Below are 26,517 nucleotides of genomic sequence, written 5' to 3' on the forward strand. Positions count from 1 at the left end.
AATGGCTGATAAGCACGTGAAAACATGCTCCACATCATGTATCATCAGGGAAATGCAAATTAAAACAACAATTAGATATCTCTGCATTATTAGAATACAAAAATTCAAAACACTGACATCAAATGTTGGCAAGAATGTGAAACAACAGGAACTCCCATTTGTTGCTGGTGGGAATGCAAAAATGGTACAGCCACTTTAGAAGACAGTTTGGCTGCCTTTAGTTTCCTACAAAATAACTCATGCTCTTACCGTATAATCTGGCAATCACATTCCTTAGTGTATATATTGAAATGAGTTGAAAACTTACGTCCTCACAAAAATCTGCACACAGGTGTTGATAACAGCTTTATTCATAATTGTCCAAACTTATAAGCAACCAAGATGCCCTTCAGCAGGTGAATGGATAAACTTGGTATATCCAGACTTGGGAAATTGTTTAGCACTAACAGAAATTGGCTATCAAGCCATTAAAAGACATGAAGGGATTTTAAATGCATATTGCTAAGTGACAGAAGTCAATCTCTCATAGGCTGCAGATTGTATAATTCCATGTATATGACATTCTGGAAAAGGTGAAACTATAGAGACAGAGAAAAGATCAGTGGTTGCTGTGGTTGGGGAGGAGAAGGGAAGGATGGATGGGTTTTTAAGGCAGTGAAAGTATTCTGGGTGTTACTATGATGATGGATACATGTTATCATACATTTGTCAAAATACGCATTTGTGTATCAAGCCATACTATAGTATAAACTACAAACCTTGGGTGATAATGATGTGTGAATGTAGGTTCGTCAATTATAACAAACGTGGCACTCTGGTGTGGGAAGTTGATACTTGGGGAGGTTGTGCTTGTGTTGAATCAGGGATTATATGGGAGGTTTCTGTATTTTACACTCAATTTTGCTGTAAATCTAAAACTTCTCTAAAAAAATAAAGTCTATTTATAAAAAATGTGTTGGATATCATTAGGCATTAGGGAAAGGCAAGATAAAACTACAGTGAGAATCTACTAGCATGGTTATTAGAATGCTAAAATTAACAAGGCTGACCAACCAAATGTGGGTGGTGACTATATGAAGTAATTGGAAGTCTCATATACTGTTGGTGGGAATGCAAAATGATATAACCATTTTGGAAAAATGGGGAGTTTTTTAAAAAATTAAACATACTCCTACCATATGACTGAAGGAAACTTTTGGGATGATGGATATCATTACTATCTTGATTTTTGGTGATGGTTTTATGGATGTATACGTATGTCAAAGTGTATCAAATGGTATACTTTAAATTTATGCAGCTTATTATATGCCAATTATACCTCAATAAAACTGGAAGAAGGAGCTATCATCCAGCATAGAACCATGGACATTGGACAATTATTAATACTGTCTCAATTTGGAAAATGACCATAGCATTGTAGAAATTCGGATCCTCCAATTAGCAAGAATGATGTCTATACATTTGAGAAGAAAAACCTACCTTTACCATAGAAATTTGCTTGAGAATGTTTCAATTATTTTCCCCGCATGGTCTCTGTGATAATTTCAACTACAATCATCTGTTTATTTTCTAATTGCTATAATGATTCTCTTACCTTTGTATGTCGCTGTTTACTGTGTCCTTAAACACCCGGCAATTTCCACAGTTATCCTGGCCCCAATCTTTTCCATGTACCTCAGGGATTAATTATGAGCTCAGTGGAAGTGAAGGATAGGAAGGGACGGGGGAGTGGCAGAGTGGTTTTATCAGAAGGTAAGAGCAGCCAGCCTAGAAAAAGATCATTTGGAACTGGGCTAAACCCCTTACGAAGATCCAAATCAAAAACCACTCCCAGATCACCAGTAACCCTGGAGGCTGATGCCCTCCTCTCTTGTGTTCATGATTACAAGTGGGTTTTGACACTAGACCAAGCTCCCAAACAGAAGACTGTGGAAGGAACACAAGAGTACTCAAGAAAACCATTATATGTAACTTAACACCTGTTAACTCTCAAATTGTAAGGCCCTGGGCTGCTTCTGGGCCCTGACAGCAACAAGCAGTAATGAGCACCTGGCTAGCACACACCGGTAATATCCGTACATCATAAAGACCAGTTGAATAGCCTAACAACAACAACAACAAAAATATGTAGTTCCTTTAGGTCCTTACCTAGCTTAGTTAGGCCTTCTCTGTGACTTAGTAGAAAAACCCAAACTCTGTATTTGGGGTCAGTCTTACTTCCGTTGTTCCTGCTGTCTGAATAAAGCAAATATTAGAAAGAAACGCACCTAGACTGGTTAAGCATCGTGCGTCTCAGTTGATTTTGCTTTGGGACTTTTGGCTGCGAGGCTCAGGCCTGCAGATCCACTGTCACCCCGACCCCCACCCCGTCCCGGGCTAATACGATTGCTTTCAAACTCCTCTTTCCTCCCGCTATTGAGCTAAGGTGGTTGGGGACTTTGGGTGCCTGTGTTCTTTTCAGGGGACCAGGCTGACCGGGTGGGGGAGCGCGGGCTAGCGATGCTCAGGGCGCGGGGCTGCGAGCTAGGAGAAGATGAAGTGAGGAGTCCGCTTCGTTTGCAGGAGAGGGAACAGGGGCTTAGGGAGGATCCAGCTGCCGCTTCACCGCATTCCTGCCGCGCCGTGATGCGCCTCGGGGCGTGTCGTGGGCACAGGGACAAGAGCGCGTCTGGGTCGGGGGCTCGGGATCTGGCGTGCGGCAGACCTGGCCGGGACCTCGCACGCCGTCTCCGACCCTCGGCCTCCTCCTCGCGCCGCCCGCCGCCCGCCGCCCGCCGCGGGACCCGGCGCCCCCTGCCGGCCGCCCGGCTCCCCGCGCTCGCCCGCCCGCCCGCGCCCAACGCTCGGCCGTCGGACGCCCGCGGCCGGATGCCCCGCGTCCGCGCCGTCCTCGGCCTCCTGGCGGCCCTGGCGGCCTGCGGCGCCGTCGCTTTCCTCGCCTACTGCGTTCACTCGGACCGGAAGCGGCGCGGCGACCCCGCGCTCAGGCGCCGCCTGCGGGCCAGTGAGTGCGGCTGCGCGGCCGGGAGGGCGGCGGGCGGCCCGCGGGCGTCGGGAGGCTCCGGGCAGCACGTGCCGCCTTGTGTTTGCAGAGAGAGCAGCCCAGCGGCGGCCGGCGGAGGCACGGGGCGCCCAGGTGCGGTGCTTGGGGGCGCCGAGGCGGCGGGATCGTGAGTAACCGGGGAACGGCGGCCCGGGCGGCGCGGGGCCTGCGGGCGTCGGGGCTCCGGGCTGGGCCGCAGGCATCTCCCACCGCGCCGAGCGGCGGCCTTCACTGCGCGCTTAGCTTACGGCGGGAGAGGAAGGAAGGAGGGAAGGAAGGAACCACCGCTTGGGGCTTATAAAAAGACATATTCCGTTTTACTATTTGTATTTTTAAGAGGTATTTATTTATTGGGACGCCCGGGTGGCTCAGTGGTTGAGCGTCTGCCTTTGGCTCAGGTCATGATCCTAGGGTCATGGGTTGGAGTCTGGCATCGAGGTCCCCGCAGGGAGCCTGCTTCTCCCTCTGCCGAGGTCTCTGTGTCTTTCATAGATAATAGTAATAATAATAATAATAATGATAATAATAATAATAATATTTATTTATGAAAGACACACGGAGAGAGGCAGAGACCTCGGCAGGGGGAGAAGCAGGCTCCCTGCAGGGCTCCCGGGACCCCCGGGATCACGACCTGGGCCGAAGGCAGCGGCTCAACCACTGAGCCACCCAGGCTTCCCAACTCATCCCATTTTAAAAAGAGAATTCTTGTGGACAGCAAACAGAAAACACAAAAACGCTCCAGCTATAACAGACTGAGCTGAAGTGACTGACAGGGGAGTTGACATTTTGGGTCAAGGACTGTCCACTCTACGTACCTTTCAAGACCAGCCTGGTCATGGTACCAATAATGATGCTATCCTGTGACTCTGGTCACCTTCCCGAACCAGGCTGAAGCAAGCTGTAGGGTACTTCAGAACACCACCAACTGTCCTGCCAACTCCTGGCCGTGCATGCCCTTTGCCAAATCAACAAACAGCCTTAATACCCTTAGGCAAGAAAAACGATTTTGCAACCTACAAAGTCACGTTTGTTGCAGTTAATTACAGTAGGATTTCTGCTATGTGTATTTAAGAAGCTGGTTAAAATGTAAATGAGAGTTACTACAAGCATCTCAACCTAATTTCAATATGCCATGGATTTTTTTAAAGACTTTATTAATTCATGAGAGACACAGAGAGAGAGGGGGGGGGGCAGAGACACAGGCAGAGGGAGAAGCAGGCTACATGCAAGGAGCGGGACGTGGGACTCGATCCCGGGTCTCCAGGATCACTCCCTGAGCCAAAGGCAGGCACCAAACCGCTGAGCCACCCAGGGATCCCTGCCATGGATTTTTAATTACCTGAAAATGTAATTCCATCTTTTTTTTTTTTTTTTGAAAATGTAATTCCATCTTAAGTTATTTTAAATATTATAAAGAACTGTGTTTATCAGACTTTGGATTTAGATGACGTTCAAGACATGCCTTTTAAATAAAAATTAGATAATTTTGATCACTAAGCCTATACCTTACATTCATTACTCATTGTTAATATTTTATGAATCTTTTAGTTGTGGGATCCAGCAAAGAATGAAAAATTGCAAGAACTTTTTCTGCAAGAGGTACAAATGGGAGAACTTTGGTTATCCAGAGGTAAAAATGTAAACATTTTTTTGTAAGCAGTTACTTATGATAATATATGTTCAAAATATATTTGGTAGTTATATGTCAAAAAACTTGGGGCACGTGGGTGGGCACGTGGGTGGCCCAGTCAGTTAAGCCTCCTGACTCTTGATTTCAACTCAGGTCATGATTTCAGGGTTCTGAGATCAAGCTCCCTGTCAGGCCTCTGAGCTGAGTGTGGAGCCTGCTTAATTCTCTCTCCCTCTCCCCCTACTGACCTCCACTATCTTTTTCTCTCAAAGGAAAAGAAAAACTAGCTAGATGTGTTAACCAACTAGCTTTAAAGTGATTTTCACTTGATCACACTGTTCATCTCCATCATGTATATTATTTTATTTTATTTTAAAGATCTTATTTGAGAGAGAATAAGCAGGGGAACAGTCCAATATGCAGCTTGATCCCAGAAATCTGGGATCATGACCTGAGCTGAAGGCAGACACTTAACCAACTGAGCCACCCAGGCACCCCTATTTCCATCATATTATACATAGCATTCGGGCTTATTATACATTGGAAATGGGCAGATGGAGAAGCAAAACCAAATATAGTCACTCTTCGTTTATTGTCAGGTAAAATTCTAAGTAAATGAATGCTCCAAATGACTAAATGTTTTATGAATTAAAACCTAAAAAATTTGAACTGTTTCATAAAGCTTTTCCTGCATTCTTTTTTTTTTTAAATTTTATTTATTTATGATAGTCACATAGAGAGAGAGAGAGAGAGAGAGAGGCAGAGACACAGGCAGAGGGAGAAGCAGGCTCCATGCACCGGGAGCCCGACGTGGGATTCGATCCCGGGTCTCCAGGATCGCGCCCTGGGCCAAAGGCAGGCGCCAAACCGCTGCGCCACCCAGGGATCCCCTTTTCCTGCATTCTTATAAGTATTCTTAACACAACAATTACTTATTTTTGATGGTGAAATTATAAATGCCCATTCTTGTATTGTGTCTAATGTAGTGATGTATGTAGGGGCTACCTTGGACTCACCATGAACTATATATTGAATTATAATTTATCCCCACCCCTTTATCCACAATGCATCACAACATCATTACATAAAATGATGGTAGGTAATTTAAGTATTTGTAAATGCTGTATGTAGTAATTGTGTCTTTGTTCTGGTGTTAAGCCCTGGAAAGGAAAAGAATTGTTTTCAGGCTATATAATCTTTTTCTTTTTTTTTTTTTTCAGTCTATAATCTTATGTAAGAGATGAATGATGTTGCTTATACCCCTTTATGTATCCTTTTTTTTTTTTCCAAGTGTTGTAAATTTCCTCTCTTCACAGTGCCTGTAGCTGCTCTTTTGTCTTTTTTGAAAAGATTTTGTTTTTTCACCCTGTATTAAGAGGTAGCATGCTCCAGAATTTATGAAAACAAAGTCAGGATCCTGGATGACTCAATACCCAAGATTTTTATGTTAATTCAGTGGCTTAAAACATATGATAAAGGTTTTGAGAAATGAAAAAGATATTCAGTCATAGCACATTAATCATTGTAATTTGGAGTTTTAGTATTTTATTCAATACTAATCTTTTAGAAAGTTTTTAAATGGACAAAATATCTTAAATATTAATGGTAAAATAAATGGTAGAACTGACTTAAATGATATAAACAGAAGTGACTTTAACCAAGGTAGTAAAGCATAAGCTTTAAGGACCTTCATTTACACAGGCTTTTTTTTTTTTTTTAAAGATTTATTTATTTATTCATTCATTCATTCATTCATTCATTCATTCATTCATTCATTCATGATAGACATAGAGAGAGAGAGGCAGAGACACAGGCAGAGGGAGAAGCAGGCTCCATGCAGGGAGCCCGACGTGGGACTTGATCCTGGGACTCCAGGATCGCGCCCTGGGCCAAAGGCAGGCGCCAAACCTCTGAGCCACCCAGGGATTACCCGCCCCCCACTTTTTTTTTTTTTTTAAGATTTTATTTATTTATGAGAGACCCAGAGAGAGGCAAAGACATAGGCAGAGGGAGAAGCAGGCGCCCTTTAGGGAGCCTGATGCAGGACTCAGTCCCCACACTCCAGAATCACATCCTGAGCTGAAGGCAGATGCTTAACCACTGAGCAGAATGGGTTCTGGGAAGAGTCCTAATTTTTTATTCATAATTTTATATTGTCTTTCTTAAAAGGGCTCTCCAGGTGCCTGGCTGGCTTGGTCAGTAGAGCATGTGACTCCCTATTTCTGGGTTGTAAGTTTGAGCCCATGTTGGGGGTAGAGGTTACTTAAAAAAAATAAAATCTTAAAAACAAAAGGGTCCCCTCCCTCAAATTATAGAAACTAGGGGACTCACAGGGCGCCTGGGTAGCTTCAGTCAGTTGAGCATTTGACTCTTGGTTTCTACTCAGGTCATGATCTCAGCATCTAGAGCTCTACCCACAATAGGGCTCTGCGCTCAGTATGGAGTCTGCTTCAGATTCTCTCTCTCCTCCTTCTTCTTACCTCCTCCTCCCTCTGCCCCACCCCCTGCTTGTGTTTGCATGCACACTCTCTCTAAATAAAATTAAAAACAACAACAACTAGGGTCCTCACAGAATCTAGATTAATTCCTAAATGTGGATACTGCTGGGACACAGGGGCAAGTAAAATAGATAAACCCTTTCTGCTTTAACATTTTTTGAATTGGGATGATATAAATATGGAGAGAAAGGTGGGAATTATAAATAAAAAAATTATGACATATTCTTAATGTTTAAAAGCTTTCTTGTAATAGTTCAGTTTAACAGAGGTGAAGATGTTACAAATACTGAGATGATTAAAAATTGGAAATATGGTTTTAAAATTTTCCCTCTTAAGGGTGATAACATTATTTCTGTGAAACCTTAAATTGATTAGTTAGTTCTCTAAGGGTTTTTTTTTTATTTTTATTTATTTATGATAGTCAGAGAGAGAGAGAGAGAGAGAGAGAGAGAGAGAGGCAGAGACACAGGCAGAGGGAGAAGCAGGCTCCGGGAACCCGACATGGGATTCGATCCCGGGTCTCCAGGATCGAGCCCTGGGCCAAAGGCAGGCACCAAACTGTTGCGCCACCCAGGGATCCCTCTCTAAGGGTTTTATGTCCATATTTTACTTCTAATGGAGTTCTCATCTTGCTTGCTTATTGAAATCCACACCAAACTCCAGACCAATGAAATCAGAATCTCTGGGGTGGGACCCAGGTGTCAGTATTTTTTTTCAAACTCTCTAGGTTATTACAATACACTGAGAACCAAAGTTCTAATGCAATAATTTCTCACCGAGTTTTCTGTAATCCTTTCAGTTTTCTCCACCCCCTGTCACTATCCCCCATTTTCATTACCTTGCTGTCAAGGAGGATATTCCTAGAGCCATCTCAATTGTGGTTATGTCTATATAAGACGATAAAGCCAATAATTTTGATTGAAATTTCTGATTAGCTGAATTGATTCAGTCTTTTGGTTGGTTGGCTTACTTGATCAAACTGGTAATTGTTTTTGTCACATCAGCTGTGTCAACTTGAGAGGAGGCACTATTTTACCTTTTTTTTTTTCTTTAAAAGGCTTAATATGATCAAAGTATTTTGACCTAATGTGTCATCTCCATAAAGCTATACTTTTATTAATTTAAAATAAACCTTTAAGGGTACCTGGGTGGCTCAGTTGTTTGAGTATCTGAATCTTAGTTTCAGCTCGGGTCATGGTCTCAGGGTGGGGAGAAGCTCCATATTGGGCTCCTCACTCAGAGTCTGCTTGATTCTCTCCCTCTGCCCCTACTCCCCAACCTTTGCTCCCTCTCTCTAAAACAAATGAGTCTTTAATAAACTAGACCTTTTAGTGAAATACTAGTACAGTATTTCATCTAAGAAATACCTTCTTTATATGTCTATGAAAATTTACTAGATACCTGGCAATGATAATTTAAGTTGAGGGGCAGCCCGGGTGGCTCAGCGGTTTAGCGCCGCCTTCTGCTCAGGGCCTGATCCTGGAGACCTGGGATCGAGTCCCATGTCAGACTCCCTGCATAGAGCCTGCTTTTCTCTCTGCCTGTGTCTCTGCCTCTCTCTCTCTGTGTCTCTCATGAATAAATAAATAAAATCTTAAAAAAAAAAAGATAATTTAAGTTGAAAATGTAAAATTAGATGGCTAGACACAAGACCTTAACTCTTAAAACTTATTAATATAGGCAAGGTTTGCTTTGTGTGTCTTAAGTTAGGTCATGTCCTTCTGATGGCTTTTCAGTTTAAATATAATACGAATCCGGGAAGCATTATTTTGTCCGTCATGCACTTTTCTATATATGTGGGAAATTATGTAACTCCTTAAGAGAGACAGCATATTGTGGTCTCAAGGTTCAGAAAATTAGATGCAGTTACTAATTTGGCACTAATTTTGAAACTTTAAGTCATTTTACTGATCTTTGCCTTAGTTTTCTGGAATGATTTATTAAGATTTAATAAAATCTTAAAAAAAAATAAAATAAAAACAAAACCCTAAAAGTCTCATTTAGCCAGAACATTAGGTGTTTCCTTTATATTTCATCAATCACACATGTAGAGTTAAGGATAACCTATCCCTTTTCAGTAACAGCAGAAGACAATCTTTAAAAAATACTCAGTATCCCCCTGTTGCAAACCCACGTTGCGGAATGTGAGCATTTCTAAAGCAAGAGTGTATTTTTGATCACAGTGAGTCTAATGGGCAGCTCAACATTTTCCTAATTTTGTCTTTACTGTTTTTAAGACTTGTTTAAGTAGTCCATAGTTTGATATGCTTTCTTTTTTTCATTTTTTTGATTATTTATTCATGAGAGACACAGAGAGGCAGAGACACAGGCAGAGGGAAAAGCAGGCTCCTTGCAGGGAGCCCCATGTGGGATTCAATCCCGGGACTCCCAGATCACCCCTGAGCGAAAAGCAGACACTCAACCACTGAGCCACCCAGGCATCCCTTTTTTCATTTTAATAGTTGTTGCTTTCTTGGTAGTTTGTAGACTATTTTGAAGAACGTTAAAATTTTGCTTTAAACCTTATCAATCTGTTTCAGGAGAACATCGATTGGGAGTTGAACATCTCAGCAATGCCCTTTTAGTGTGTCGACAACCACAGGAACTTCTGAAGGTTTTCAAACACACACTCCCTCCTCAGGTATTTGAGATGCTGTTGCGCAAAATTCCCCTTATTTGCCAGGTGAGCACATACTTAATTATCTTTGCTATATGAACACAGTAAATAACATGTTAGGCCTGATTACATAAAAAAAGGAAAGTCTGTGTGGATGGGAACTTTAAATGAGTACAATTTCTGAATTTTTGGTTGCTTTTCTTGCCTTATGATGAAACAAGCCTATTTTTTCATGTTCCTTTAACTACAGTGAATTGTATATTTTGTTGAATCTTATAGATGTTCCAACATTTCAACTTTAAAAGTAGCACTGTTAATATTTTGTCTTTGTACTTTCAAAGACCTAACCATTACTGACTGCAATGTCAACAAAGGCCTGTATGTTAAATGGTATTGTTAGTTAAATGATGCAATAGCTTAAAAAATTAGAATACAGAAAGCCATAAATTATCAAAGTAGAATAATACTTTTGGCTTCAAATGTGACAATACATAGAAATCACTTTGGTATTAGAAATGTATAGGAGATGGGCAGCCCGGGTGGCTCAGAGGTGTAGTGCCACCTTCAGCCCAGGGCGTGATCCTGGGGACCCAGCATCGAGTCCCACGTCAGGCTCCCTGCATGGAGCCTGCTGCTCCCTTTGCCTGTGTCTCTGCCTCCCTCTCTGTGTGTCTCTCATGAATAAATAAATAAAATCTTTAAAAAAATTATATATATATATATATATATATATATATATATATATAAAAAGAAATGTATAGAAGAATTGTAATTAGTGTTCTCTTAAGTGCAAGTTTAGATTGGTACCAAATGAAATCCACTCATAAGCCAATTTACTAGTAGGTATTAGTCATTTAACAGCCAAATTGCTTGGTATATTTATGCATCAACTAGAATTTCCTGCAGATGCTTGTATTTGTTTTAGGATTCATTTAGCCATAAAACACTCCTTTAACTTCGGTTCACTTTTTATTGCACTGATCACATGTCATGGCTGAGAATACACTGTATAATGTTGGAATGATTCAGAATCATTCATGTTGGACTCAGCTTTTGAACAAAACACAAAACACAGTCTCTACTAGAGCGTAACAGTCAATTCTTACACATTCCCAAGGTAGTCTCAGGTGGGATGTTTACTATAGACATATCAAAATATGGCTAGAATATGAATGTATAATATCCACCCTAACACAAGAAGGGAGGCAAGAAAGGATAGTGGGTTGAAATGATTAGCAAGTAACTATTTTATGTATTTACCAGCAATTTGAGGCAGACATGAATGAACAGGAATACTTGGAGGATGATCGTGATTGAAAAACATTTCAACGTATCCACAGTCCAGTCAGAATACTATGGTACTATATATAGTATAAACAACTGCTCAGTGATATTTCCATTTATTTTACTTTTAGTAATAAAAATTTTTTTTGATCTCATACATGATTGAACACATATTTTGCTTTAAAATTAACAGTCACAATTGAAGAAACAATGGTTTATTTTTCTAATGAAGTTACCAAGCTGCTGAATCTTAAGGCCTCAACAAATGTTGCATCTTATTATTTTCATTGAACAATAAGACCTTCTATTTTGATTATTCTCCATAAATAGCAATTTTGTTTCTCCAGTTGTTTCCATTTGCCACAGTCATGACAGACAGTTTAACATGGTGGCTACTGCTTTCCGGGGATTCTAGCAGATGAATCATTTCTATCACAACAGCTGCTGGCAATCTTTCATCAAAAGTCCATCCATCAGGACTTCTCTATCGTGGCTGGCCAAGAAGTCCTGCTTTGGCTGCCAGGGCTTCATTCTGCTGAATATGATATTCCTGAAATCTCATGGATATTCTTTGTGTCATTTTTAAATATTTCTGTAAGCAATGTTCTGAACAGGTGGTCTAGAAATAAGAAAAGATCCAATAGGAAAGATAGAATTATTAGTTTTTAAAAAGTACACATATTCTAAATGAACAGCCATGGGTGCTTTTTTCTTTGAATATATGAGAACTAAAACGACTAGTGAGTGACCACAGCTTTCAATTGCTAATAGTTTTATCCAGTTACAAAAATTAACATATACTGAATGCCTACCAGTTTGTAGCACTAAAACAAAAACAATGATATGTCCCTGCCTTTTTCATTTCTCATTCTGACTGTTAAAACGTAGGCCCAGTAGTAAGTTTGTTCCTTTTTAGAAACTCCATTCCTAACATTATTAAATTTCAACATCTCTTTTTAACAAAAAGAATGTTATGCTTGGCATTTTTCAAGCTTTGTCATTATTTAACAAGGACTTGCTGATTACTGATTATATGTTCTTGGCATGGATATTGGTCAACATCTTACACTGGAGGAAGTTTGTGTCAACAAACTTGGCCAAAGTTTTGGCCAACATATAAATGTTTTGATGAGGATATTAAAAGTTAAAATTTTGCATAGGATTGAGTTTTCAGAGTCCACCTATGCAAGATCAGCCACCATATTCAAGCTCTGCTTTTTCCAGAATTAACCTGAGTTCTCAGGGTCAGATAGAAAAGCCATTATCAAGTTTCTCAAGCCAGGCTATCTTGACTGAAAGCTAATTAGTAAGAAGTTTTGCTATGGAACAATAATTCAGCAATCCTTAGGTATCTTAACTAAAAGAAAGAAAGAGAGAGTAAGAAAGAAAGAAAACTGCCATGTTACAGTATGAGTGTCACATTATATTTGGGATCATTAAATTCAATGCCCATGGGTCAGGACCCATGCTTTAGTTCCTCTGAGCAATGTTATATATTAGGTAGCCCAAATTTCTGAAATAACTAGGAACAAGCAAAATGGTTAGAGGCATCCTACTTCTATTGTTTGTGACAAGCTTAGAGAATTTTTAGTGGGCAGCACTTTTCGTACCTCTTCAGGTTTGACTTCTCTTGTTGTGAAGTCTTTAACGCAATCCAAAAAGCACGTTTCGGTAAGTTTATTGTAGGTTCCAAGAAATTCCTTGAACTATGAAAAATCAGAACATTCTTTAATGTTTGGTTAAAAAAAAAAGTTTTGAAACTTAATTACTGATGATCTGTATTTGGGGAAAATACCCTGTAATACTTGAAGTCAAAACTTAAATGGGCATAATATGACCCATATGGTATGATCTACAAAATACAGTCCAGTTTTCTAGTTGAATATTTATTCATTCCTGGATATCTGTCAAATTATCTGGAAAATAAGTATGTTTCACATCATTTAGAATCCATTTTTGGAAATGAAATATGAAGTTATTTTGTGAGATCACTGACTGACATGGTTGCACCAAGTTGTGCCTTAAATTTTTTGTAAAATTCTTTTTTGTTAATTGTATTACCTTACCTGTTTTATCTGATCAGATTCTGGCATTTGTGCAGCCATATTCTTTTGGTATGTTTATTAGTCACCTGATTTAAAAATTAAGAAAAAGTTTGTCAGTCTGTGAACACATATTTTTAGGCTAGCTGAAGAGTTAGATAATTAAAACAAGAACAGTTTATGAACAGAACTGAACAAAGTTTACTTGAAATTGTTACTCTTATTTTATAAATTTCTAATGGAGTCTTTAATTATATCCCCCTCCCCCAACAATCTTCTAATGAAAAACCTACAATTTACAGAATTAGATTTTTTTACTGCTGGTTATGGGCCCCCCAAAGGCCCTCTCTATCTAAATCTCTAGTTTTAAGACAGCTTGCTCTATTATGTTGCAAGGTTTACTTGTTAAAGCCTCATTCCTAATAGAGTTTTAAGGGAAAACGAAGAGATCTCTGGTGTCTTCCTGCAAGTACCGCTGGTTGCTAATGTAACTTTGACTTGTAGTAATAATGATCCCTTTATTATCTCTATATAAATACAAAATTTCTATTAATTATTAATAAACACCATCCACTTGGGGCACCTGGGTGGTTCAGTCAGTTAAGTGTCAGACTTGTAATTTCAGCTCAGGTCATGATCTCATGGACTATGGGATCAAGCCCGTTAAGCTCTATGCTCAGTAGGGAGTGCTTAAGAGTCTCTCTCCCTCTTAAAAAAAAAAAAAAAAAAAAAAAAAAAAAAATTCTCTTTCTCTCTGCACCTCCCTGCCTCCAACTCATGCCTGCTTTCTCTCTCTTAAAAAAAAAAAAGAAAGGGATCCCTGGGTGGCGCAGCGGTTTGGCGCCTGCCTTTGGCCCAGGGCGCGATCCTGGAGACCCGGGATCGAATCCCACGTCGGGCTCCTGGTGCGTGGAGCCTGCTTCTCCCTCTGCCTGTGTCTCTGCCTCTCTCTCTCTCTCTCTCTCTCTCACTGTGTGCCTATCATAAATAAAAAAAAAAAAAAAAGAAAAAGAAAGATTATAAGGAAAAGACATTAATAGAATAGTACTAAAATAAATCTGCATTTAAGTCGACCTGTGTAGTTCAAACCTGTTGTTGTTCAAGGGTCAACTGCAGAGGTTTTTACCACATAAACTACCTGAAAAATACCAACAGTTAACTGAAAGTCACAATTTTTCAGGTATTGCTGTGCTGTTCTAAAACACCACTAACCAGTCAGAGACATAGGCAGAGGGAGAAGCAGGCTCTCTGTGGTGAGCCCGATGTGGGATCAAGCCCAGGACCCTGGGATTATTATCTGAGCCAAAGGCAGATGCTCAACCACTGAGCCACTCAGGCACCAGAGACAGAATATTCTATATCATACAATGTAGTTTAGGACTTGTGCTTCTGGAAAGATGGTGCAAGAGATGTGTTTTTCCTTGTTCCTCAAACTAAGTACAACTAAAAACCCTGGATCTGACATATAAAACCAACATAAGACTCTTAAAGATGGAGAGAAGAAAATATACTGGCCAGGGCCCTTGAGACGTAAGAAACAAAACAGTGGGGAGTTCTTTCTCCCTCTTTTTTGTCTCCTATATCACAGAGTTGGAGCTGAAGAAGCCAGCAATCTGCAAATGCCAATGGGCACAGTCAAAACTCCCCATCTCCCCAAAGCTGGCCCTCTCTAGCTAAAGGGCCAGGAAAGGGGAAGCCTATAAAATAGAAAACTTTTAAACAATAACTATTGTACTCCAGGCAAACAAAACATTGTGGCCTGTATTCCCCATCCAGCCACATCAACATAAGCCAAGTTAGGAGCCTAGACTTCTACCCTCACTAAGCTGTAATGAGGCACTCTCATCCTCACACTTTAGAGAAGGAAGATTAGGAAGCAGGGACTTTAAATCCTTACTGAGCATTAATGAGGGCTTCCTGCACCCTCAACAAGTGTCAGTGGAAACAACATGAGGAGCCTGGACTTCTACTTCAATTGGCAATAAGGAGGTACCCTTTTTCCTCCCGTCTAGGTGGTATCAAAGGTGGCCTCTTTGAGATTCAAGATCTACATTATAGTCCCATGGTAAATTCACATACTCAGTGTGTCAGTGGAGACCATGTGGGGAGTAGTAATAAGGCACTCCAGTCTGTCTCAGCCAGAGTGATACTAGTGGAGACCTACTGGAGAGCTGTAACTCCTACTCTTTCCCAGCAGTAATGAGGAGCACATGACCCCCCACATACCTAAGTGACAGAGTGAGTTACCTGGACTTCTAGCCTACATCTAGTAGTCATGAGGCAGCAGGCCCCCTCCCCTACTTTTTGCTAATGGAGCAATGGCAAAAGGAGCCAACTAGAAAAGAAGGTTTTTGTTTTTGTTTTTAAGATTTTATTTATTCATGAGAGACCCAGAGAGAGAGGAAGAGACATAGGCAGAGGGAGTAGCAGGCTCCTTGTGGGAAGCCTGATGTAGAACTCGATCCCCAGACCCTCAGATCAGGCCCTGAACTGAAGACAGATGCTCAACCGCTGAGTCACCCAGGCATCCCTAGAAAAGAAGGGATCTTCTTAAACAGATCTAGAGCCTCACAACACAATACGCAAAATGTCCAGGTTACAATAAAAAGTAAATAATCATTAAAAAAAATCATCATACCAAGAACTGAGAAAGTCTCAAACTGAATGAAAAAAGGCAATATATATCTGACATTGAGAAGACAGAAATATCAAAGATTTAAAAATGGTTATTACAAAAAATACATCAATAAGCAATTATGAATATGCTTGAAATAAACAAAATGTTAGAAGAACCAAATGGAAATTTTAAGAAGTCAAAAATAAAATAACCAAAATAAACCGATAGAACAATCAACAGCAGAATGAGGGACAGAGGAAGAAATCAGCTAATTAGTATATGTGCTGTCGAAGCAAGCACGAAATCAGCAAATTAGAAGATGGAAAATAGACTTAACTAATCTAACAGAAAAATATAATGGAAAAAATGAACAGAGTGCCAGAAACCCATATGAAGGTAATAAAAGATCTAATATTTGTTTCAACAGAGTCCTGGAAGATGAGGAGAAAAGAGCAGAGCTGTACAAGTTCTAGAAGAAATCATGGCCGAAAACTTCCCAAATTTGGCAAAAGAGATAAATTTATAGATCCAAGAGAAGCTGAGTGAATGCCAAAGGCATATAAACACAAAGGAATCTACATCAAGCACAGCCAAACATCTAAAACTAAAGACAAAACTTTTTGAAAGTAGCAAGTGAAAAAGTGACATCTTACCTAGGGGAAAACAATTAGTCAACCCAGAACCTGAATCTAGCAAAAATATGCTTCAGGAATGAAGGGAAAATCAAGACTTTCTCAAATGAAAGAAACCAGAATTTGTTGCCAGCTAATCTACACTAAGAGAAGAATTAAAGTTCTAAACAGAAAGGAAATGATAATAGGAGACCTGGAATATCAAGAAGGAGGAAAAATACAGTAATAACAAATATGACTAAGTATAACACTTTCCTTCTCTTCTTGAGTGTCCTAAACTGTTTGACAGTTGAAATGAAAATTATAATATAAAGCTAATTAGGGGCACCTGGGTGACTCAAGTCAGTTAAGCGTCTACCCTCAGCCCAGTCATGATCCTGGGGTCCTGGGACCCAGCCATGCATCCCTCCTAAAAGCAAGGAGTCTGTTGCTCCCTCTCCCTCGCCTCACTGCTTGTGCTCTCTTTCGTGAGTACACTCTCAAAATCTTAAAAAATAAACTGTCAAATGTGGTTTTATCTTTTTTTAAAAGATTTTATTTATTTATTCATAAGAATACATAGAGAGGAGAGAGAGAGAGAGGCAGAGACACAGGCAGAGGGAGAAGCAGGCTTCATGCACCGGGAGCCCGATGTGGGATTCGATCCCGGGTCTCCAGGATCACGCCCTGGGCCAAAGGCAGGCGCCAAACCGCTGCGCCACCCAGGGATCCCTCTAATGTGGTTTTAAGTGTATATTAATAAATATGATGAAGATAAAGGGAGGTAAAGTTTCTATACTTCAGTGAAGCTGGTGTCAACACCATTAGACTGTGATAAGCTATGTAAATATCATGTAGTACCCAGAGCAATCACTATAAAGGATATATAAGGATCTCTAAGTCCCAGGATCGAGTCCCACATTGTGTTCCTTGCATGAAGCCTGCTTTTCCCTCTGCATGTCTGTCTCTCATGAATAAATAAATAAAATCTTTAAAAAAAATGCTATATATAAATCAAAATGAAATTCTAAAATGTATTCATGTAATCCATAGTAGGGCAAGAAAGAGAAAAACTATTCTGTTTTTCTATTCTGAAAATTAAAAAGGAACAAATTTAGGCCCTAATATAAACAATTACATTAAATATAAATGGTCTCAATAATCAATATAAATGGTCTCAATAATCAATAATCCCCCCTGGTAGGGGATCCCTGGGTGGCACAGTGGTTTAGCGCCTGCCTTTGGCCCGGGATCGAATCCCACGTCGGGCTCCCGGTGCATGGAGCCTGCTTCTCCCTCTGCCTGTGTCTCTGCCTCTCTCTCTCTCTCTGTGTGACTATCATAAATAAATAAAAATTAAAAAAAAATAAAATAAAAGGGACTGGTAGAATGGATTAAAAAACATTACCAACTATATGCTGTCTCTAAGAAATTTTTTTTTTAAGATTTTATTTATTTATTCATAGAGATGCAGAGAGAGAGGCAGAGACACAGGCAGAGAGAGAAGCAGGCTCCATGCAGAGAGCCTGACGCGGGACTCGATCCAGGGTCTCCAGGATCATGCCCTGGGCTGCAGGCGGCACTAAACCGCTGTGCCACCGGGGCTGCCCTGTCTCTAAGAAATTTACTTCAAATATAATGATACAGGCAGGTTGTAAATAAAAGGATAGAAAAAGATCAATCAAAAGAAAATAGTGGATATATTAATATCAAAGTAGATGTCAGACCAAAGGAAATTACAAGACAGAAAGGAACATTAAGGATTAATCTACCAAGAAAAGAAAACACAACAATCCTAAATGTGTGTGCACCAAACAAGACAGTTGCAAAATACACAAGAGTAGAACTGAAAGGAGAAAGAGACATACGGTTGGGTACTAAATATTCCTCTCTTAACAACCAACAGAGCTAGACAGAAGATTTGCAAAGATGTAGAAAAACACCACCATCAACACACAATCCACATTTACACAACGTTTTTCCCCACTACAGAATACACATTTTTATTAAATGCCCATTTATATCCTAGGCTACAAAACTAGCCTCAGCAAATCTAAAATAATTGAAATCATGCAGAATCCGACTGGAAATCAGCAATGGAAAGATAACAGGAAAATCTCCAAACATTTGGAAAATAAACTACTTCTAAATAATCCATGGGGCAAAGAAGAAGTCTCAAAAAAACAAAATCACTGAACTAAATAAACTGAAAATACAACACATCAAAATTTGTGGGACACAGCTAAATCAGAGCCAAGAGGAAAATTGACAACTAAATTCATACAAGAGACCAAAGAAAGTAAAGGTCTCAAATCCACAAACTAAACTTTCACTTCACGCACCTAGAAAAAGAACACAATAAACCCAAAGCATTTAGAAGGAAGGAAATAATAAAGAGCAGAAGTTAATGAAAATGAAAACAAGTACAACAATCAATAAAACAAGGAGCTGGTTCTTTGAGAAGATTATAACAGACAAACCTCTACCAAGACTAATAAGAAAAACTCACATTATCAGTATAAGTAATGAAATAGGATATATCACTGTAAACCCTGCAGACATCAAATACTAACCCTGCGCTACAAATACCGTATATAGAAATCTAACAACTTATTCATGAATCTAGCATTATCTAGATATCAAAACCACAGTACACAAAAGAAAATTACAGAAAAATATCCTCATAAAATAGCCTTAAAAATCCTTGACAGTAGCAAATATAATCAATATATAAAAATAATTATATACACCTTGAATAAGTGGAGTTTTCTCCAGAGATGCAAGGCTCGTTCAGTCTTTGGAGAAAGATCATAAGATCATATCAATTGATGTAGAAACAGCATCTGACAAATTCAACACTCATTCATTATTAAAAAAAACTGAAAAGGAAAAGAGAACTTCTTCAACTTGATAATGAGCATCTATAAAAAACCATAGTTAATGATGAAAGACTAAATATTTGCCTCTAAGGTTGTGGGCAAGGCAAGATATCTGCTCTTACCAGTGTTTTTTTTAAATTTATTTATTTTTAAGATTTTTATTTATTTATTCATGAGACACACACAGAGAGAGAGAGAGAGAGAGGCAGAGACACAGGCAGAGGGAGAAGCAGGCTCCATGCAGGGAGCACGACGTGGGAGTCGATCCAGGGTCCCCAGGATCATGCCCTGGGCTGAAGGCAGGCACCAACTGCTGAGCCACCTGGGCTGCCTAGTCTTTTTTTTTTTTTTTTTTTTTTAAGATTTTATTTATTCATGAGAAACAGAGAGAGAGAGAGAGAGAGAGAGAGAGAGAGAGAGGCAGGCAAAGGAAGAAGCAGGCTCCATGCAGGGAGCCCAATGTGGGACTCAATCCTGGTACCTTGGGATCATGCCCCAAGCCGAAGGCAGACGCTTAACTGCTGAGCCACCCAGGTGTCCCACCGTTTTTTTTTTTTTTTTTAAAGATTTTTAATTTATTTATTCATGAGAGACACACAGAGAGAGGCAGAGACATAGGCAGAAGGATAAGCAGGCTCCCTGCAGAGAACACAATGCTGGAATCAATCCCAGGACCCTGGGATCACACCCTGAGTGGAAGGCAGATGTTCAACCACTCAGGCACCAAGGCATCCCTCTTACCAGTCTTAATATTCCGCTGGAAGTTCTACCCAGAAGAGCAAAGCAAGAAAACAAAATAAGACCTACAGAGTATAAAGGAAGAAAGTAAAATTGTCTTCGCAGGTAACGTAATTGTGAACATCGAAAATCCCAAGGGATCTAAAAAGAAACTCTTAGAACTAGTAAGTTCAGCAGTCATAGGATATAAGATAAGCACGCAAAAAATCAATTCTGTCTCTAGATACTTACAGTGAGCACGCAATGAAAAGTACGATAACACGCAATGAAAAGTACAATACCATTAATGGTCATTCAAAAAAACCTGAGGGGTAAATCTAACAAAGCATGTTCAGGACTTGTATGCTGAAAACTACGAAATGCTGATGAAAAAAATCAAAGACCTAAATAAATGGAGATACATTATGTTCATGGATTGGGAAATTCAACATAGAAAGGATACCCATTTTCCCAAAATTAACATATATAGGCTTAATGCAATTCCTATCAAAATCCCAGGAAGATTTTTTGTAAATATAGAGAAGATTATTTTAAAATTTTTATTAGAAAGCAAAATAGCTAAAGAAATTCAAGAAAAGAATAATAAAATGGGGAAATCAGTCTACCTAATTTTAAGACTTCTTACAAAGTTACAGTAATCAGTATTGTATGCTATGGGTGGAGGAGCAGACACATAGATCAGTGGAACAGGCAAGAGAACCAGAATTAGAGTCACACAAATATGTCCAACTGATTTTTAGTCAAAGGGCAAAAGCAATGAAATGAAGGATGGCCTTTTCAACAAATGGTACTAGAACAATTAATTGTACATCCACAGGAAAAAGTTTAACCTCAAACTAAATTTCTCATTTATATATGACTTACATAAAAATTATCTCAAAATGGATCAGGAATTTAAATGTAAAACATAAAAATTCTTCCAATTTATAGCAATAACACCAAATGCTGGTGAGTATGTGGGAAAACTGGATCACTCAGATATTCCTAGTGGTAATGTAAAATTGTTTATCTACTCCAACAAATAGTTTGGCAGTATTTTAGAAAATTAAACATGCAACTACCATATGTCCCAGCAATTGTATTCCTTGTCATTTATCTCAGAGAAATGAAAACTGACGGTCACACAAAAACCTGTATGTGAATGTATACAGAAACTTTATTTTTTAACAGTCAAACCTGGAAACAACCCATATATTCTTTAGTAGGTGAATGGTTAAACTGGTATACCAGTACTATGGAATACTACTCAGGAATAAAGGAATGAGCTACTGTTCCATAAAAACTGGATGAATCTCTAGAGAATTATGCTGAGTGAGAAAAGCCAATTCCAAAAGGTTCTATACTATATGATTTATATAACATTCATGAAATGACAAAATTAAAGAAATAGAGAATGTGTTAGTGATTGCCACGAGTTAAGGAGGGGATATAGGTAGGAAGCGTGATTATTACTATAAAAAGGCGAAATGAGAGTTCTGTAATGGAAATGTTCTGTATCCATGTTGTGATATTCTGTGTGATGTTTTGTAACCTTATTGTCGTGGAAAACTGGGTACAGGGCACAAGGGATATCTGCATTTTTCCTACAACTGCATGTGAATCTATAACAATCTCAAAATAATAAGATTAATATAAAAAAAGGTTGTCTAATCCCTGCCAAAGAACAAGATTCAGTGTGCAGTGTAGGGTTAGCAAATGCTCAGAACTAGAGTTCTTTTGGCTTTTCCCTCAACAGCCTGAAAAGATCCAAGAACTGGTAAGATAACTTTTGTGAAAATAAGTGTTACATGAAACCCTTGTTTTGTGGGAACTTAAAAAAATATAAAGACAATACAATATGCATTACAAAACAATAGGCCTCTAGCTCAAATGACAGAAGTTCATCTATAAAACTTCTTTAGCCTTTTGAATTGTTGAATTGTATAGTACATTCACTGTCTTCAGGACATTGGTGTTTCTATACCTCACACCAAAAATAAAACAAATCTGATTTTCTTACTTATAAAAACCACAGAAATCTGCACATTCACAGATTGTGAGGTCAAAATCCCATTCTTTTTCCTATTCCTATCCTTTTATTTCTTCAGGTTAAAATTTGTATATAATCACTTTTTAGCTGGAGTCCAGAGGGGCAGAAGGTATGAAATCTTTGTGTTAAGTTTCAGAGACTGGTGGGATGCCTGAGTAGTTCAGTGGTTGAGCATCTGCCTTCATTCAGCTCAGGGTGTGATCCTGGAGTCCCGGGAACAAGTCCCACATCGGGCTCCCTGCATGGAGCCTGCTTCTCCCTCTGCCTATGTCTCTGCCTCTGCCTCTCTCCGTGTCTCTCATGAATAAATAAATAAAATTTTTTAAAAAATTACTTCATTCCTTTAAAAAAAACAAAACAAAACAAAAAACTTTCAGAGACTGGTAATACTATGCTGACTCTATCCCACCTACCCCTTAGTATATAACTCACGGTGACAAATGATGGTTGTTATTTGGAAGTCTTTGACAACACATAGATGAGGAGTGCCCCAAATGCTCTTGGTATGAATTTTATTTCAAAATTACTATTTTGGGGGGCACCTGGGTATCTCAGTCAGTTTGAGTGTCAGATTCTTGATTTTGGTTCAGGTTGTGATCTTAGGGTCATGGTATTGAGCCCCGTGTCTGGCTCCGTGCTGATAGCAGAGTCTGCTTCAGCTTCTCTCTCTTACCCTTTTCCTCTGCCCCTACACTCGCACACATGGTCTCTTTCTCGCTCACTCTCTCAAATAAATGAATAAAATCTCTAAAAAAATTATTTTCTTGGTATAGTTTTTAATATACAGTATCTCCTCCTTTAAATAGAGTTTATCATATTATGAGTAAACTATTTCTTGAGAATTTGGAAAATAAAAAAGAGAAATAGTTCTACTACCCAATACTCCTATGTTAACATTATGGTTTCCTTTTTTTCTAGAGTTTCAATTATATATTTTATTTTCTCAACTATCTTCCCAGACCTACAAACTGAACAAGGAGCTAACAATCAGTTTTCTCAAGCCTGGCTAAGTCTCCATATTCTCTGTAGTCACCAGTATCAGGCTTATGGTAATTACAGGCACTTAATTATAGGCACTTGTTCCTAAAAAATATTGGAGATAAAGGAGTGAATGATTTTCATATTTACTTGCTAGTTTGGGGTCTTCTAAGTTTTAAGATATTCTATTTTGCAGTTATTTAATACTATATTAGGCTGACCGACAAAGTCCAACAGCCACATAGACCACCTGATGTTGAAAACAGGTAGAAGCATTGTGGCTACCCTGTGATTTAGTCCTAGTTTTCAGCTATTACAGCAACTGTTATTACAGAAGCAAATATCCAATTAGAGGTTACCTTATGGTTAGATCCCTGAAACCTAGAGAGGGAAGAAAGGGATAAGAGAGTTCTAGAATCTCTGGCTTAGGTCTTGGGAATGATTACAATGCTAAGTTATTTTTGTGTCAGACAAAATATATAATAAAACCAGGGAACTTAAGAGAGTTCTTATCAGCCATTAATTCAAACCTTTTCTGATGCATGAGTTTCCTTTTGTTCCGGAAAATTAGTTGTCCAATCTTTGCTTGAATATCTCCAATGAGGCTTGATGTCTTACCTGAAAAATGAGGGGATTACAATATGGCTGAGGCCTCTTCAAGCTCTAAGTCTGTTTGATGAAATCTAAACTTCTGTTGGCTAAACTGTTTTCCATAAGTGAGTTTCCTCAATCTATTCTGAGGTTACAATTCCTTAGCATATGTGTTACATGTATCAAGTACTTAACCTCCTAATCTTTCCAGGTAGTATGCTTAGGTGAACATAAAAGGACAGTAATTCCCAGAAATTTCTGAAAACAACCAAACTAACCAGGATGTGATAGGGGGGATGCCCTCCATTTCTTTTTTGGAATCCTATGCAGATTTGTACCAGGTCTGGAAGCAAATTTCTAATTTGGTTCAAACTTAGTTTACAATAAATGATTCTTCTAATGTCCTTGCCCATGATCATAACTGACCCTAGTCTCTGCATGACTGGTACTGGTAATTGGTAATCTTGTGATTCAGGCAAGAATGGATGATAAAACTACTGTGTACAGGTAATTGGGAAATAGGATATATCCAGGGTCTCAAAGTATATCCATAGGTTACTTATCACTGAAGGAAAACAGTCCCTTTATATTGGAAAGATCTGGCAGTCACCATCATAGCCAATAAAGATAAAATATCAACTATGTAGTATTCTTGCCAAAAATATTTGATCCAGGTCTGATCATGAGGGAATAATTAGGAAAATCCACAATGTGGGACAATCTGTAACACAGCTACACGTCTCTTTAAAAAGCTGGTCATAAAGAAAAGAGGTAGAAAGCTGTTCTAGATTAAGTGACTAAAGAGTCATGACAACTAAATAATGTGTGAACTTTGGACCTTGAACTAAAAAATTTTTTTTTTCTGAGTTAAAAATAAAGAGATTTTTGGGATAATTGGAGAAATCTGAGTATGTTACCTTATTAAGTGTGATAATCTTACTGTGCCTATGTAATAGATTGTTCTTAAGGCTATACAAGCTGAAGAAATTAGGGTTAAAGGTCATGTTTGAAACTTACTTGCAAACCAGTCAGCAAAAAAAGTGTATCTATTTATGTATGTATGTATGGATATATGACAGTGGGAAAGAGGAAGCAAATAAGTAAACATGTTAACAATAGTGCAAAAGAAATGAGAGAAAATCTTGTGAGCCATGTTTTTGTTTCAGGGCTATCAGTGTCTTTGATAGGTCAGATGTCCAAATTGATCTGAACTTGTCTGATCGATATAAAATAGGACTCTGCTACATGTCCCTTTACTTCAGATTATTTGTGGAAGGTTTAGGAGTTATGACTGATTAACTGGCAACCCCAACTCAACTTACTACTAATCAGAGCAAAAAATACTTTTGAAAGATTACTGCTTTCTGGTCATGGCTTCCAGGCCTGAAGGATGAGCCTATGAACATTGGACTAGATGGGGGCAAGACTACTTGGGTTTTACCCCCAGGTCTGATATGAAGGGGGTTTCCAAGATCCAAATCAAATCATTTATTCAAACCATTTAAATTAGTTTCTATGCCTATGCTCACACCTTAGAGACTACAGAGGAAAGGTCACTTTTTCTTTCATATTTAAGTTCCACCTAGAATATAAGGGGGTTAAGTCATCTTCAAAGTCTCTGACATTGTCATATCTTTTAATTTGCCACATTATAAAACAAATTGTGAACAGGTACCTAAGAGCCCAATAATGAAGAGAGAAATTTAACTGATATAAAAAATAATGATTAATTATGGAAATATATCAAGAATAATTAAAAGGTTCTCCAAAGCTGAGCCCTTAAAGTCCCTTTTATTCTATGATTTTTTTTATATGAAAGGAGATAGATGAGATGTAAAAATAAAGACACTCTTATTTAACTTTTACAGCAGATTATAATTTTTGCTTTCATCTTTTAAAAAATATTTAGTAATGCGTAAAGGGAAACGTCTAAATAGTACGTCCTCCTAAATTAGCCACCCAGAGAAGGGGGCCTGGGCCACGGTATTCCATCCGAGATTTTTTTGTTAGAGGGTCTCCCGCTTGTCAGCTCAAGGTCACCGCGTGGATGCTTTTCAATCTAACTCATTATTCCAAAACAAGCCCCCGACTCCCCAAACCCGGTTTGGGAGTGGCTCAGAGCTTCCAATTCGGACCCTCGTCCTAGTGTGCCGGGCCCCGGGCAGCTCCCACACCGGCTCTGGGGACGCGCTGCGGGTCTCCGCGACCCCCCAGCCCCCACCGCGCCACGTACACGCGGCGGCCTCCTCCGAAGATCCCACCTTTCCGGAGCGAAGCCTGTTGCCCCCCGCCTGGGAACCCGGGACTCTAAAGGCAGAGAAAAGAGACCATACTTAAGCACAGGCTCTCGCATCGGACACCAGTGCGGGGCTGGGGGGCTGCGCTGCCAGTCGAGCCTAGGGGCGGAAGGTCTGGGTCAGGGCGGGCGCCGCAGCCGCTGGATGGAAGAGAGCACGTGGGAGAGGCGATGTCAAATAGCCCTTAGACTGGGAGACGCGCATTCGTTACAATGCTCGGCACTCCGCAGGAATAGCCGCTATCTCCAATGGATTCTAAAATTCTCTATGGATTAAATTTTATAGTTATATGCTCAGTCAGTGCTCTTTATTCCTGACTTCCACGCCAACAACCACCCGAATCTGTCGAGATGTTCTGCCAAACTAATTTACTTAATTTCCTGTCCCTAACGGTCTTCAGGAGCTACTCTGTAAACAGTCCCTAATCAACAGAAATAGTATTACCGGTTAGGTCGGGACCTGTGCGAACCTTCGATGAGAATCTCTGGTTTTATTCAATGTTTAAGTCTTGTGGTGGCAATGTACTGCTTAAAAAAAAAATAAAACCAAATTCGCACGTTTTAAACCTTCTACGTTGGGAGTTTGTTTCCACCCGGAGAGGGATGCAGGTGCACCGGAGGGCGTTCAGCTTTTTGGTTGGATGTTTTGGATGAGAGTTTTCTT

At 39.4% G+C, this 26,517-nt stretch overlaps 2 protein-coding genes across 10 annotated transcripts; one reads left to right on the plus strand and one right to left on the minus strand.

Moving 5' to 3' along the window:
- Nucleotides 1–2,836: 2,836 nt before the first annotated feature.
- On the plus strand, nucleotides 2,837–16,880 carry TOMM20L (translocase of outer mitochondrial membrane 20 like). 2 transcript variants are annotated; one of them, XM_049113632.1, is made up of 5 exons: nucleotides 2,837–3,004; nucleotides 3,093–3,136; nucleotides 4,592–4,673; nucleotides 9,712–9,854; nucleotides 16,159–16,880. In XM_049113632.1, the coding sequence occupies exons 1-5, from the start codon at nucleotides 2,869–2,871 to the stop codon at nucleotides 16,171–16,173; spliced, it is 420 nt and encodes a 139-aa protein (XP_048969589.1). In that variant the 5' UTR covers nucleotides 2,837–2,868; the 3' UTR covers nucleotides 16,174–16,880. The 2 variants fall into 2 exon arrangements, with proteins under 2 accessions (XP_048969589.1, XP_025299867.1); XM_025444082.3 differs by lacking the exon at nucleotides 16,159–16,880 and adding an exon at nucleotides 11,052–11,229 and having other exon boundaries at nucleotides 2,849–3,004.
- Nucleotides 10,745–26,503, minus strand: TIMM9 (translocase of inner mitochondrial membrane 9). Of its 8 annotated transcripts, none has more exons than XM_049113634.1 (6): nucleotides 26,299–26,503; nucleotides 23,497–23,584; nucleotides 19,093–19,137; nucleotides 13,139–13,203; nucleotides 12,683–12,778; nucleotides 10,745–11,691 (listed from the first exon to the last, which is right to left on the minus strand). In XM_049113634.1, the coding sequence occupies exons 4-6, from the start codon at nucleotides 13,175–13,177 to the stop codon at nucleotides 11,557–11,559; spliced, it is 270 nt and encodes an 89-aa protein (XP_048969591.1). In that variant the 5' UTR covers nucleotides 13,178–13,203; nucleotides 19,093–19,137; nucleotides 23,497–23,584; nucleotides 26,299–26,503; the 3' UTR covers nucleotides 10,745–11,556. The 8 variants fall into 8 exon arrangements, with proteins under 8 accessions (XP_048969591.1, XP_025299864.1, XP_025299866.1 ...); XM_025444079.3 differs by lacking the exon at nucleotides 26,299–26,503 and adding an exon at nucleotides 25,891–26,158; XM_025444081.3 differs by lacking the exon at nucleotides 26,299–26,503 and adding an exon at nucleotides 25,819–26,158.
- Between the last annotated feature and the right edge of the window lie 14 nt (nucleotides 26,504–26,517).

This window comes from Canis lupus, chromosome 8 (assembly GCF_003254725.2).
Source record: "Canis lupus dingo isolate Sandy chromosome 8, ASM325472v2, whole genome shotgun sequence".
NCBI lineage: Eukaryota > Metazoa > Chordata > Mammalia > Carnivora > Canidae > Canis > Canis lupus.

Coding starts and splice junctions, on each gene's coding strand:
- TOMM20L (XM_025444082.3), top strand. CDS start 2,869: ATGCCCCGCGTCCGCGCCGTCCTCGGCCTCCTGGCGGCCCTGGCGGCC. Junction 3,005..3,092: donor CAGGCGCCGCCTGCGGGCCA/GTGAGTGCGGCT, acceptor TTGTGTTTGCAG/AGAGAGCAGCCCAGCGGCGG. Junction 4,674..9,711: donor AGAACTTTGGTTATCCAGAG/GTAAAAATGTAA, acceptor AATCTGTTTCAG/GAGAACATCGATTGGGAGTT.
- TIMM9 (XM_049113634.1), bottom strand. CDS start 13,177: ATGGCTGCACAAATGCCAGAATCTGATCAGATAAAACAG. Junction 12,779..13,138: donor AATCTGATCAGATAAAACAG/GTAAGGTAATAC, acceptor GATTTTTCATAG/TTCAAGGAATTTCTTGGAAC. Junction 11,692..12,682: donor GAGAAGTCAAACCTGAAGAG/GTACGAAAAGTG, acceptor TCTTATTTCTAG/ACCACCTGTTCAGAACATTG.